At 50.4% G+C, this 13,918-nt stretch overlaps 1 protein-coding gene across 11 annotated transcripts in view; it reads right to left on the bottom strand.

Annotated features, from left to right (window-relative positions):
• Nucleotides 1-13,918, bottom strand: part of SGCD (sarcoglycan delta) — a 1,261,231-nt gene that overhangs the window by 192,527 nt on the left and 1,054,786 nt on the right. For all 11 annotated transcript variants that reach the window (XM_069653944.1, XM_069653946.1, XM_069653945.1 and 8 more), the window contains 2 exons: nucleotides 8,779-8,866; nucleotides 7,946-8,065 (listed from right to left, as the gene is read on the bottom strand). In XM_069653944.1, the coding sequence (XP_069510045.1) occupies nucleotides 7,946-8,065; nucleotides 8,779-8,866 (208 nt within the window). The remainder of the gene's footprint in view (nucleotides 1-7,945; nucleotides 8,066-8,778; nucleotides 8,867-13,918) is intronic.

Consider the following 13,918-nt stretch of genomic DNA (forward strand, 5'->3'; position numbering starts at 1 on the left):
CGGACAGGGGATGGGCTGGAGCGTGCGACAGGAGCCGTGCAGGCTGCAGGGGCTGGAGCGTGCTACAGGAGCCATGCAGGCTGCAGGGGCTGCGCTGGAGCGTGCGGCAGGAGCCGTGCAGGCTGCAGGGGTTGGGCTGGAACGTGCGGCAGGAGCCGTGCAGGCTGCAGGGGCTGGGCTGGAGCGTGCGACAGGAGCCGTGCAGGCTGCAGGGGCTGGGCTGGAGCATGCAGCAGGAGCCGTGCAGGCTGCAGGTGCTGGGCTGGAGCATGCAGCAGGATCCGTGCTGGCTGCAGGGGTGGGCTGGAGAGTGCGGCAGGAGTCATGCAGGCTGCAGGGGCTGGGCTGGAGTGTGCAGCAGGGTCTGTGCAGGCTGCAGGGGCTGGGCTGGAGCATGCGTGCAGCAGGAGCCATGCAGGCTCCAGGGGCTGAAGCGTGCGGTCGTGCAGGCTGCAGGGGCTTGGCTGGAGTGTGAGACTGCAAGGGCTGGGCTGGAGCGTGCTGTCGTGCAGGCTGCAGGGGCTGGGCTGGAGCGTGCGACGGGCTGCAGGGGCTGGGCTGGAGCGTGCGACAGGAGCCATGCAGGCTGCAGTTGCTGGACTGGAGCGTGCCACGGGCTGCAGGGGCTGGCTGCAGAAGTGTCAACTGCAGATGAGCCGGGTAGAGGGCTTCTGCAGGTTGTGGAGGCGATATCTGCATAGGTGCTGGTTGGACAACTGCAGCCTAGGTGCAGGGTGAGGAAGACATGGATTCACGGGTTCTGGCTGCATCCTTGCCAGTTTGGTGGCTGGCTGCAGCATCCTGGCTGCAGAGGAGCTTGCTGAAGGGGCTGGATGCAGAAGTACACACTTCAAGAGGTGAGGACTGTGGGCATCGGTGGCAATGATACAGGGTGCAGACGTGCTGGCTGCAACAGTGATTATGGTAGTCAGTTACTGCAGAGGTGCAGGCTGCACAAATGCAGGTTGCAGTGACACAGACGATAGAGTGGCTGGTTGCAGGAGGGATGACTGCAGCAGTAGTTACAGTAACAGTTGCCAAGAAGATGATAGCAGGTCTAGGCTGCAGAGGTGCAGACTGCCGAAGAATTGCTGCCGAAGTGCCAGAGGCAGAGATTAATGGCATAGATGCGGGCTGCAGAAGTGCAGCATGAAAAGGTGCTGGCTGCAGAGGAAGCGTGTGCAGCAGTGTAGGTTGAAGAGGTCCTGCAATCTCGCGCTATTTTGCTGGCTCCAAACAAGATGACCGAAAGTGTTCGCTGCAGTGGTGCTCAGTGGTGGAAATGCATGCTTTGGTCGTGACTGTAGAAGTGCTGGATAAAGAAGTGCCGGGTGGCAAGGCACTGATTGTAACGTGACGACTTGCAGGAGTACTGACTGTGTTCTGGGGCACTTCTTGTGAAAGCAGTGATGAGGGCTTTAAGTGGGCAGAGGCTCGCCGAGGCCGAGCCTGGCAAGGCTGCCTATACCCCATTAAGCCGGGTCTCATCAAGGGGCGTGGCCTAATGAGGCAGCAGGCGACCCATGCCATTAGGCCATGCCGCCTTGATGAGCCCAGACTCATTCTCCAGTGCCACTTAAGGCACTGGCAGGGATGGCTAATGAAAGGCCTCCACGGCATCGGCTTTCGAGGCACTAGCAGCACAGGAATGGTGTGAGGGGGCACTGGTTTATGCTACGTCATCCGCCAGTCACATGGTGGATCCGTCAAGAAGAGTACTGTTGGGTGGGGAAGGGAAGTGAAGAGAAAACTAAAGTGAAAATGCGAAAAGCACAGTGGGATGTGAAATGTAAAGTGAAAAAGTGTGGAGTGGTGGTTAGGGAGAAGTAGATCAGGGAGACCACCCATGAGGAATCAGAGGCTGACCGGCCCCCGCAGGGGGCGCTAGAGGGACAGCCTACATAGCGGGCTGTCCCCTCTGGCCACCCCCTTCCGGTTGCTGGTCATGCCTTTCCTCCTCCCCCCCTCGGCGAGACGGAAGAGGCGTCCCCGGGGACCTGGCTTCCGGTCTGGTCTCCCCGGGGACGCTTATAAGGGCGGGAGCTGCTGGCCATCAGTCTCTTTGCCCCAGCAGCTCCCGCCTCGTTTGAATCCCCACCCACCCACGCCTGATAATAAAATCATGGGACAAACAAGTTGAAGGTCGGTAAGAATTTGAGTTGGTGTTAATACGTGCAGACCGGTTGTAAGAGTAGGATCAGGGTGAGGCTTTCGCATCATCAATAGAATTAGTAGGGTGCACATAGTAGAAGTATTGATAAGATAAGTTTGGTGTGTTGTATGATTTGTTCCCAATTTCTCTTCTTTTGTTACAGGTGGAGTATCGGGCGGTCCTAGCCAATGAGGGACTTCACGCTGCAGCTGCAGCGGCTCGGGATTGGCCGGGCTCGAGCCGATCCCTCGACGGGCACTGACTCCCTTCCTTAGGGCTTTAGGCCAACAATCTCCTGGTCAGTGCCCCTGAGTGTCCCGCTGGTAGTACCAGTGTAGCTGGAGTAACCAGCAGTTTTTTGTCAGTTTGGCCAGTGGCTAAAGAGGTGACATGGTTTACCCGTATCTGACTGTTTGTGATGTGGCTGGGACCGTCCCAAGTTGTCTTGCTCCTAATAAACTGTGACCTTGTGTTTTTCCAAAGAACTTTAAAAAAGTCTGTGTATTCATTTCAGTGTGTTATTGTGCTGACCAAAGGAGGTGGGGTGTCCAATGGGGATCTCCCCGCTATGTGTGTATTACTTATGCGGGGTACAGTTAGGACGGCAGCTGACCCTAGAATCCAGCAACATGTTTACAAATCAAGGAGAAGTGACCTGCCAAAGTAAAGCAGCTGCAGCCACTTCCTTCAAACGCACGCAGTGCTCAGGTCTGTTATCTGTTATTGGGCCGTAGTGGGAAAGCACAATGGGAGGCGTGGGGCACTGGCAATAGGGTGAGCTGGTGCAGAAGCACAGCCTCTCAAGGGTGGGTGCCGGAAGGGTCACGTGTGGACTCTGTGGCTGCTGAGAATGGCAACAGGGAGCGGAAGCACTGGCAGCCCTGATACTGACTCTGATTAAACTGTAGTCCTACTTCTATGTCTCTGGGCTGTTGCAGGGGGTGTGCTCACAGGCACACTTCTCTCATTGGAGAAGAGCGGCTAGAGAGGGGAAGGGGAGTAAATGGGGTTAGGAAAAGCATTCACGCACCCATTCACGCGCAGTGCCGGGCCCAATTTCAGGATTTTGGAATCGGTTCCCGCAAAAACTCCCAGGACCCCGGGATGGAGGGCAATTTCCTAGGACTGTCCTGGGAAAACCAGGACTTCTGGTCACCATACAATGGGGGGGTTGTCTGAAGGATGTGTGGATGGGTGCCAATACTGGCGTCACGGGTGCTTGCTGCAGAATAGGCAGCTAGGTGTAAGAGGTGCTGGGAGCAGAAGTCAATGGGTGCGGGTGGTGCTGGATGCAGAAGTGTTATGTGCAGTAGGTGCTATGGACATGGATAAACAAAATAATGGAGTATTTATATTGCGCTTCATGTCCAAGTCCAGCCTCTAAGTGTAGGATCAGGTATCAAACCCATAATGTTCAGTGCTGTCTTATTTGCAAGACAAGCACGTTACCCGCAAGCTATCCTCCTCGCACGAGGGTACCAGCTCTGCAGGGGCTTGCTGCAGAATACGCCTGGAGTGTAGGAGGTGCCTTGTGTGGGAGTTCCTAGGTGCAGGGCATTCTGGGAGCAGGTCACAGTGGCGTCGTTAGAGTGGGGGCAGGAGGGCCCAGTCCCCCCCCTCTGAAATCCTGTACCCCCTTTCTGCCCCTCCTACAGTGGCATACCGAGAGGGGGGGCAGGGCGGGCAAGACCGGGATATTTGTCAATGGGACACCTCGCCCGTTAAGCTCAATAGGGGTGCCCAACAGGAAAGGTGTCCCACTGGCAGGACACTGTGTGCTGAACAATTCCTGCTCAGCACCCCATTGTCCTGGCAGCAGGACACCTTACCCTTCCAGAACGGGAGAAGTTTCCCGCTGCCAGGACGATGTCCCAAGAGGCTCAGGGCTGTAGAGGGACTCTTGTTGCTCTCTGTCAACAGAGTATTTCAATGTGAGCCATTGGGCACAGATGGGAAGGACGGGGATTTTGGGGAGACTCTTACCAGGGACATTTGTCCCTTTATAAATGGGAATGGGGCGTAATCTGAAGTGAGAAGGGTGCATGACGTTGCATGCTTTATGAAATAATGACTATAGCTTTAAATCCCAAGGGGGGGATTTGTTAGGCTGACATTAATATACATGATGCTATTGTGAGTTTGCATGCAGGATGGGGAGAATAAAACTTAAGCCATACTCTTATTGCTCAACATATTTCTATGACAATGGCTATAGTGTATAGTTACTTTATTATGAAAGGATAGGTTATTATGTAATGTGGTTTGATTCCAAGTCATTACTATAAAGTATTATTTAAGCACATGAAATGCAAAGCAAAACCATAATAAATATATATAGCAACTAAACCTGGGAAGATGTGCTCAGTTGCTTAAATTGTCCACATCCCGGTTCCACCATTTAACTAAAATGTGTGGTCCTGGGCAAATCAATGAAGTGCACTGTGTCTTATTTGCAGCTCTGTAAGTGATTCACTTCATAGTTTATGTTAATATATCATGATGTAATTTTTATTTTTTTAAAAAGCCTTTTGATTATAGAGTTGCTCCATATATAATAATAGTGCAATTTAGGTATTCTGCACCACAACGTTATTTGCCACTTGGCTTACTTATGGCAACTTATTGTAAAGTCACTTCCATGGGGCCTCCAAGTATCAAAGACCGATGATGCTGCATGTGATACCCATTTCTGTGAAGTCACTTCTGTTGGTGCAATCCGTACGCATATTTTTAGGTTTGCATGTATTTTGCAACCGAGCGCCTGCACAGAGCTCTAATAGATGAGTTTCCTGCATCTGTAATCATTCTAGAGTTTAATTTTGTTGTTGTGTTAAAATGCCATCTGCCACTAATGTTACCAAAAAAGTAGAATGAGGTCGGGGTGGGTCGTTTGGGGGCACGAATGAGACCATATGGAATTGCGCACCCTGCATTTGGGGGGAAAAATTGCAGGACTTTTTTGTGGCTCACCCCCACGTTTGCAATGCTGGATACTTCCCTGCCCCCTACCTGGGATACTCTCCCTGCAGTGCTGCCTGTGGTCCGCCCGCATGGCGCACACACACAGGGCCGCAATACACAGGGCCGCAATGCTCCCGCTGGCAACGGGCAAGGCAAATGCAGTGAAGAACGTGCCATAAAGGTACACACAGAACAGTGGCACAGGGGGGATGGTCAGCAGTCAAAGACCTTCCAGAAAAGCACCTGCAGCCAGATGCGAGATGCACAAAAAGGCATCGGGAACCGTGGGTATTAATGGCACATTTGTGAAAGGCCCCCAGCAGAAGATGCGATTGGGACACAATGTGGACACTGTATCATAAAATGGCAGGTGTCCATTACCAGCCAACGACCAAAGGCAACATCTGAACAAATTGCCCATGAAGGTCCAAAACCAGGAGTGAACTTAACTGGTGCTCTGTGTGTGCTGAGCGATATATTGAGCTTTGGCGATATACCGATATATATTTTCAATATCGATACAGGATGAGCCAGTATTGGTAACATCAAGATGTATACATACCTACAACAGAATTGCTTGCTCTAAAAATGCACGATGTTTACCTCCCCGGGGCAACTTTGGACTACTTTGCCCACGTCAATTTGGGAAAAGAATACACATTGCCCTTTTACAGAGCCCCAGGGCTCAAGTTGAGGGTACACGCGGGTGGACGGAGTCCACCCACTTTTTTCAGAGGGTGGACTCAGCCCCCCCCAGCTAAAATGAGAAACACTGAATGTCCTCTTTGAATTTATTTCATCAGGTTTGGTGGCCAGATACTTCAGCACTGCACCATATAACCTGATGAAAAATAACAAGCAACTAAAGGTGAAATATCCCTTTTCTGTACTGCAAGTTTCCGGGAAAACATTTGTATTGGTTCTTGGAGTTTAAAACATGCACCACTTTTAACGTTTTCAAAAACACTATTAGACGAAAATATCCCCTCTTGGTTTTGTGTGCGTTGAATTTATGAAACGCAAATGCCATTCGTCCTGGGGAATTTGAGTGGTTATTCAAAGCCAATGTAATGAAATGTGCATATTTCACCTTGATATGCTAATTTCTGGCTGTGCCACATCCAATTGCGTTTGTTGATGAGTCCCCCCAATTTAATTTTTAGGACGTGACCCCTGGGAGGCCCTCCTACTTTTGTCTGTGGCACCCTCAGTCCCCACCTCCCCCTAAATTTGATACCTGGAGACGCCACTGGTGCAGGAACCACTGGGTGCAGAGGCTGCCGGATGTTCAGGGTTTAAGGAGCACTGGCTCTGCAGGATGTGATGATGTGTGTTGTGTATGGCGTCCTGGGTGCAGGAGGTACTGGATACAGAACGCGCTGGGTGTCCACAGTATAGGGATTTGTGGCTCGGCATGCTGTGATGCGGTGTGTAGGGTAGATGGTGCTGGGTGCAGGAGGTATAGGGATTTGTGGCTCGGCATGCTGTGATGCGGTGTGTAGGGTAGATGGTGCTGGGTGCAGGAGGTATAGGGATTTGTGGCTCGGCATGCTGTGATGCTGTGTGTAGGGTAGATGGCGCTGGGTGTTCACAGTATAGGGATTTGTGGCTCGGCATGCTGTGATGCTGTGTGTAGGGTAGATGGTGCTGGGTGCAGGAGGTATAGGGATTTGTGGCTCTGCATGCTGTGATGCTGTGTGTAGGGTAGATGGCGCTGGGTGTCCACAGTACAGGGATTTGTGGCTCGGCATGCTGTGATGCTGTGTGTAGGGTAGATGGTGCTGGGTGCAGGAGGTATAGGGATTTGTGGCTCGGCATGCTCTGATGCTGTGTGTAGGGTAGATGGTGCTGGGTGTCCACAGTACAGGGATTTGTGGCTCGGCATGCTGTGATGCTGTGTGTAGGGTAGATGGTGCTGGGTGTTCACAGTATAGGGATTTGTGGCTCGGCATGCTGTGATGCTGTGTGTAGGGTAGATGGTGCTGGGTGCAGGAGGTATAGGGATTTGTGGCTCGGCATGCTGTGATGCTGTGTGTAGGGTAGATGGCGCTGGGTGTACACAGTACAGGGATTTGTGGCTCGGCATGCTGTGATGCTGTGTGTAGGGTAGATGGCTCTGGGTGTCCACAGTATAGGGATTTGTGGCTCGGCCTGCTGTGATGCTGTGTGTAGGGTAGATGGTGCTGGGTGCAGGAGGTATAGGGATTTGTGGCTCGGCATGCTGTGTGTAGGGTAGATGGTGCTGGGTGCAGGAGGTATAGGGATTTGTGGCTCGGCATGCTGTGATGCTGTGTGTAGGGTAGATGGTGCTGGGTGCAGGAGGTATAGGGATTTGTGGCTCGGCATGCTGTGATGCTGTGTGTAGGGTAGATGGTGCTGGGTGCAGGAGGTGCTGCCTGTGTGCAAGAAGCACTGGGTGCTGAGGTGCTGGGTGCAGGAAGTGCAGAGTGTAGGGGGTTCACAGCGCATGACGCTTGATGTAGAAGGTTCTAAGTGCTGTAAGGCAGGCTGATAGTGCAGGAGGTGCTGTCTGAAGACATGACGATGGGTGTGTAGACACTGGCAGAGGAAGCCACACAGGCTATGAACCAGTGATTTCGGAAGTCAGGGACAGTTTGATTATTCCCACACACACACCTGTTCTATGGTGGCGGACTTCAGCAGAGAGCATCGCTGCAACAGCCCATGAACGTAATGCACCCATCTAGTTTGCTCTAAGAACAATGCGGTTATGACTCCACATTTATTTCTGATTGACAGGGCATCAAGAGGCACATCTCATAACAGACTGTCATTTCATAAAACAAGTGATAACGGCGTGAGAAATATTACCTAAAACCCGCAGTCTCTCCGCGCCGACGACCACCTCCTCTTCGGTTGCAGAAAAGAGCATTTTCCCCGAGTTTGACAACACCTCGAACCGCTTCCCATAGGCTTCCACGCCCTGGGGGCCTGCAGGGAGAGAGGGGTGGGGGGGACAGAAGGTGGGCTGAGATCAATGAAATATGCAACAGGGGTGTCCCGAGACTCATCCGTAGGTGGGGGTTATACCCCCACTCTCGTCACACAGGGAATATTAGCGCTCACCTATTGGGCAAGAGGGGAGCACATCAGGCCAATGGCTTCAAGCGCCAAGGGCTGTGATTCAGGCGCCCCCGCGCGCCAGCAACCGCTGATCTGGCATTCCCTCAGCCCAAGAGGAAACCTGGCAAAGCTGGCCATCAGGCATGGCTGAGTAGCCCACAGACTCAACTGGCAATCAATAGTCCTGGGACGGCGGGCAATGCCAGCGTGGTGGGGTTGCCCTTCGAAGGCGTCTCAGAACGATCGTGGAACAGATCATGACTGAAGACAAGTCCAGCGTTACAGGTTAACCCTAGTTCCCTGGGAAACTCCAGCAGGGCCTGGTTGCCCACAACCGTGAGAAATCCCAGAATGCGCTAGCACTGCTGGCAATCGCAGCATGACTGGGTAACCCGGCGAGGGAGAACACTATTAGCATACCGGGGTCACTTATAGCAATGAGTTTTGAAGATTAAACATCAATGGAAAAGAATTGTGGCTGTTAGGCATTAACACGGCATTAACCTTCAAAACAAACAGCAGCACTGCTCTGCACGTGACCTGCAGCTCTGCAACCAGCGAGACTTACACTACATTCCTACCTGTTACTAACCCGGTCAGAACTTTCATCTCGTCGTTGAGAATATTCACCGTCACGTTTCGGGCAGACTGGAGGTACAATGGGTTACCCTGCAAGGAAACCGACCAAAAGTCAAACTAGCACATGTTCAGGGCAAACGGCAACACTGACGGTGATAACATGCAAATAGGTGGCAGAGTAAAATAAACAAATATTTGTTTGCCTGTCAAGAAATCTAAATTCGGATTAGCCACACATGGAAGTTGAATGCAAAGGCCCGGTTGCTTTATTGAATCAGCCCCAGAAAGTCCACGCAAGGATGGGTCTGGCCTACCCAACTTTGGAGGATCATGTGTGCCAGGTTAAAGCAGAACCATTCATGAATGACTGGGTGTGGCCTCTCTCTGAGGGTATGGTATGGCTACTGATGCAAGTTCTAGCCTGGCACCTTAAGCACCAAGAATGGCAAACCAGAGAGAACCAGTGTTGATCGAACCAGGGCACAAGAAGCACCATCACCCACGCAGGATAAGGCACGACCATCTAGGAAAGCTTGAAAATATCCAACACAATGGGACATGGATGGCCAATCCAACATTTCCATGCACGGCCAACCAGGAAGGATCAGGCATCAAAAACTAAGCGGATTAAGACTCACCCAAGTTCCTTGCAATGTTTCACAGTTTCCTATAGTTGTGATAGATTGTGTAAGGGTGCAGAAGAAGGACGCTGACACGTAGGTGGCATATGTGGAGCCATAGACTTTTATTAGTAAAAGAAAAGCAAGGGAAACCCTATCTTTCCTCCCTATTCCCGCCTCAACTAAAGATCTAAGGTGTCTGTCAGGATGTCTGTTAAAGTTAAAATGTCCACGACCTGTGTCAAGAAAACCCTACGTCTGACCCTTACACTACAAACTAACAAATAACGAAGCACTGTGCTGATCCCAGCAGAATGCCTCCCTTCTCCTGGGTTATTGCCAAAGTTCCACCCAATGTCTCCTGGGTGGGCCAGGAGAATGACTCCCTTCTCCAGGCTAGTGCGACCATTCTCCCTTTCCACGTTACCAGGAGAATGACTCCCTTCTTTTGGTTTTCATGACACAGTCTCCTTCAACCAGGGGGAATGACTGCCTTGCCCTGGTCTTCTCCTCATTAGGTTCCATAATTACAACACCCAAATCTGAGTGTTGCGAAGGTCCACGACCCTGGTTTCTCTGTTCTTCGGTTTGGCCGACTTGGTCCACTTCCCTACCAAGTACTGCCATGAGGAAGATCACTCGTATTGCGATCTTGCTTTGGGTCCTCAATGCTCGTTTCTCTTCTTCTTTGGTTTGGCCAACTTGGTTCACTTCCCTGCCATGTAATGCCACGAGGAAGATGACTCGTATCCCTCTCTTGGGTTGGGTCCTTGAAACTGGTTCCTCTCCCTTTCTCTTTATGTCCGCTTTGGCTTCCACACTTGCCAAGTACTGACATGAGAAAGATAGTCCTGCTCGTAATCTCGGTAATGTGCCTCCCGCACATTTCTGCCCCTACCAGTTCCTGTGCTTGTCCCGCTAACCTTGTCTGCACCCAGGATATGTGACTGGTTCTCCCTTGGGCACTTGTCCTGCTTGGAGTGTTGCACAGGCTTCTCCACATCTCAGTTCCTTTGCCATGCGGATCTCTTCCCTAGCCCTTGGAGTGATGGTATGGCCGCTGCTTCTTGGATTAGCATCACCGTCTGCCAGCCTCCCGTACTGTCTGGCTCCGTCAGGTGAAGGCTCTTTCTTGGCCTTCTCTGTGTCTCGTTTATGCTTCCCGGGCTTCACGGTCTCTTGTCCTGGTTGGCTGCGTCTCCCTTTCGGCAGTCCTTCTTTGGTCTTTATCTCGTAAGCGGGGGCACGCCTCCACGGAAAACTATACCACTGCAGTTCCTTCTTAGCTTGGTTCTTCATTGCTCCTATGTCCCACCTCAAGCCAGTACTTGAGTTAGCTATGTTCTTGATGTTCTTTTTAATCTCTGTACTTTCCAGGACTATGAGGTAGTCTGCATTACAACAACACATAGACCTAGTCTCTCGAAGAGATTAACAGAGGAGGAAAAGGCTAGTGTGTGTGTGAGTGTGATGGTCCTATAAGAGCTACGCCTGAGATGGTTGTCCTTCTCCCTGGGTGGGGGGGTCCCTCCCCATGAGATCCTCCATCATAACACCCCCAGGGGGCTAACGGGTAGCGGACTGACCTCCCTGGCCTCATGTGAAGGGGTTACCCCTCAGGGAGAAGTGACAACATTGAGTGAATCGTCACAATTGCTGGCAGTGAGTTTGCAGCACCTGCATTATTTTTCTTATTGAAATTGATGTAAACAGTTCCACGCCTTATTTTGATACAGCAGATCATAGGAGTATAAATGGCTTTAGTCTGAGAATGTACATCATTCTTTGCCAAACCATTGCAATGGAGTGGTGTTATAAGGTTGAATAAATAGATGTCACATCATTTCGTTGTAGTGACCTTTTACCAAACAAGTCCCATTGCTGGTTGGTTTAAATTGCTTTTCATTCACTTTAAAAGCATGAGGATTTTGCCTATTAAGGAAGTGGATTGGGAAGCAAAATAATGTTGGAGGCCTCCACATGGAAACCCTCAATACGGCAAGTGAAAAGAGCCACTGCTTGGCTCTGTGTTGGTTTTTTATATGACACTAGCATGCTGCCTTATCGCTGCTGCACAGCACTTTGAGAGGCCTCTACATGCAGGAATTCAAGAAAGGGGAACGGTTCAAGCAGCTCCAACAAGCCAAATGGGCATCAGTGCACCTGTGACAAATCAACTTCCGGGGCACCAGTGGTCATGGGGTGAATATCGTTTTCTAAACCATCAATCAGCCCCATGCCTCTAGTACACCAGAAGGGATATGAACAGATTGGAAACACAAGAAAATTATAAACCTCTTTGTCCAATTTTGGTAACGTGGACAGAACGGCAGGCTTATATATCGCAAGGTCGTGGATGAATGGTTAGTTGCAACACAGGAAAAATACAATTATTACCCAATGATAAAACAGACTGTCCAGTCAAGGTTGTATAGAAATATCTACTTTATTATGATCACAACAGACAGTTGTAGCACACTACAAAATACAACCCACCCTGTAAAGGAATGCAAAGGACAGACAGTTTCAAGAAAGAAAAGGGATTCACTCTGGATACTGACAGGAGGGTAGTCGGTAAAGTAGTTAATCACAATAGTTCAAGGATTCTTTGGTTCAACACAAACGGAGCAATGGGCTGTAAAATGTCAATAGGGGCCCTCGTAGAAGGACCTGGGAGACAGACCCACAATGTACATTGTTCTTGTACAAGTTCTTGGTGCTCGACAGTGTAGAGTCGGTATCAGGGTGCTTTGCAGATCCTGCAACAGAGTTCAAGACAGGAGACAGCTGCAGGTATCAAGTGGCAGGCAGTTCAGCGAACAAGGCTGGACAGACAGATGCAGGCTGGCCTACACGGCGAAACAGGGTCAGGAATCATCTCAGTGCTGGTTGGTGGGTCTGAAGCAATGGTCGAGGCATCTCTGATGATGTTAGCGACTGCGGCATGACAACAGTCATTGGTGAAGTCAGCTGCAGTTCGAGGAGCTTGACTGGCTCGAAAATGTGCTTTAATGCAGACGCTGGTTGATTCTTGTTGATGCACTCCTCGTAGCTTCTTCACTGGGCTCATGTCATCCTTTAAGGTGAACAGCCAAAAGCTGAGGAGAGTGTTGCCGGCAACGGCCCTTTCCTTGGTTTGATTCAGCGACTCTCTGGCACTTCCCACCAAGGTAGCATGTTTGCAGAGCTTGGTAGAGCATGCTGTGTGCTGGCTGGGCACCAGTTCTGGAGCTGCTGGTGGGTCATCTGGATTCAATATCTCCCTCTGTTCCCTGGGAGATGTTTAGGGTAGGGATCTTGCTTCCCTCTTTGGAAATCCTGGCCTTCCTTCACTGGTGGAGGCTTTAAGGCAAACTGTACCTTCAGCCAGGGTCCAAATTAGTTCTTCTTGTTACTTCTTTCAAAGTCTTCAGATGATCTGCTCAAAAGAGGGTTTCGACCCTCTTTTAAAGCCAAATGGACCCCAGTGATTGGTGTACCTTAATTAACAGCTTTTCATGATATTCCTGATGAGCACAAAAACTGCAGTGTTGTTAATATCTATGTTCATGCCTAGGGTTCAGACTGCTGTAAATGCCAGATGGTTACAAATCTCCAGATGGGAGCTGCTGCAAACAATCAATGCCACCATAAAGGGATTTAATGCGATAAAAGAAGAATGGGGGGCCATGCGTCTGATGACCCTCCAGAACAGATATGTCATCGACATGATCACAACCATGGAAGGAGGAGTTTGCGCCAAGATCGGGCCATCATTCATACCATCTCATGATGGAGAGAACGGGATGTTGACAGAGGCCATATCGATGTTGACAGATTTACACATAAAAATGGTGGATGAGACATCAGCTATTGAAGAAGACAGTTGGTTCGCTCATCCTGTTCTCATGGATTCCTTATTGGATGGCAAACTTGTTCAAGTTCCTCGGTGCAATATTGATAATGATCATATTTGGATACTGTATGATAAGGATAATAATCGCACAATGTAAGAAAACTGCCAAGAAAGCAGTAGGAATGAAGACATGATTGATGCCACGGATGAACCAGAAGCAAAGATGCTGACTGAGGACACGATCAGAGATTACATAAAGGCCAGCATTGTAGCACCTGAGGGAACGAAGTTCTGGTATCCAAAGGACTATAAGAAACACGTGGGATGATGGGCCTACTGTACCCCAAATGGACAATGTAATTACATGACCTGGAGTGTGCATGAACACATCAAAACAGCGGGCACCCTGAGGGGGGTGATGAAGATATGGACACCGAAAAGACATTTTTTCAAGAGAAAATACAAGGACATTCAGAGAATTGAGGAGGTGGTCGAGGACTCGACCAGAGAGGGGAATGTAAAGGAGCAACTGTGTACATCTGCAGGAGATCCTGCCCTCCTACCTCCCCTGTATTAGAGACATGAGATTGTGCCGTGCCTAACACCAGCCATAATACCAATACCACAGCAAGTATTTGACAGAAGATACCCATTGAGACAACCCTACTGAATGTACCCTCGATGCGA

Source organism: Ambystoma mexicanum, chromosome 3q (genome assembly GCF_040938575.1).
Source record: "Ambystoma mexicanum isolate Mex_15411 chromosome 3q, UKY_AmexF1_1, whole genome shotgun sequence".
In the NCBI taxonomy this organism is placed as follows: domain Eukaryota; kingdom Metazoa; phylum Chordata; class Amphibia; order Caudata; family Ambystomatidae; genus Ambystoma; species Ambystoma mexicanum.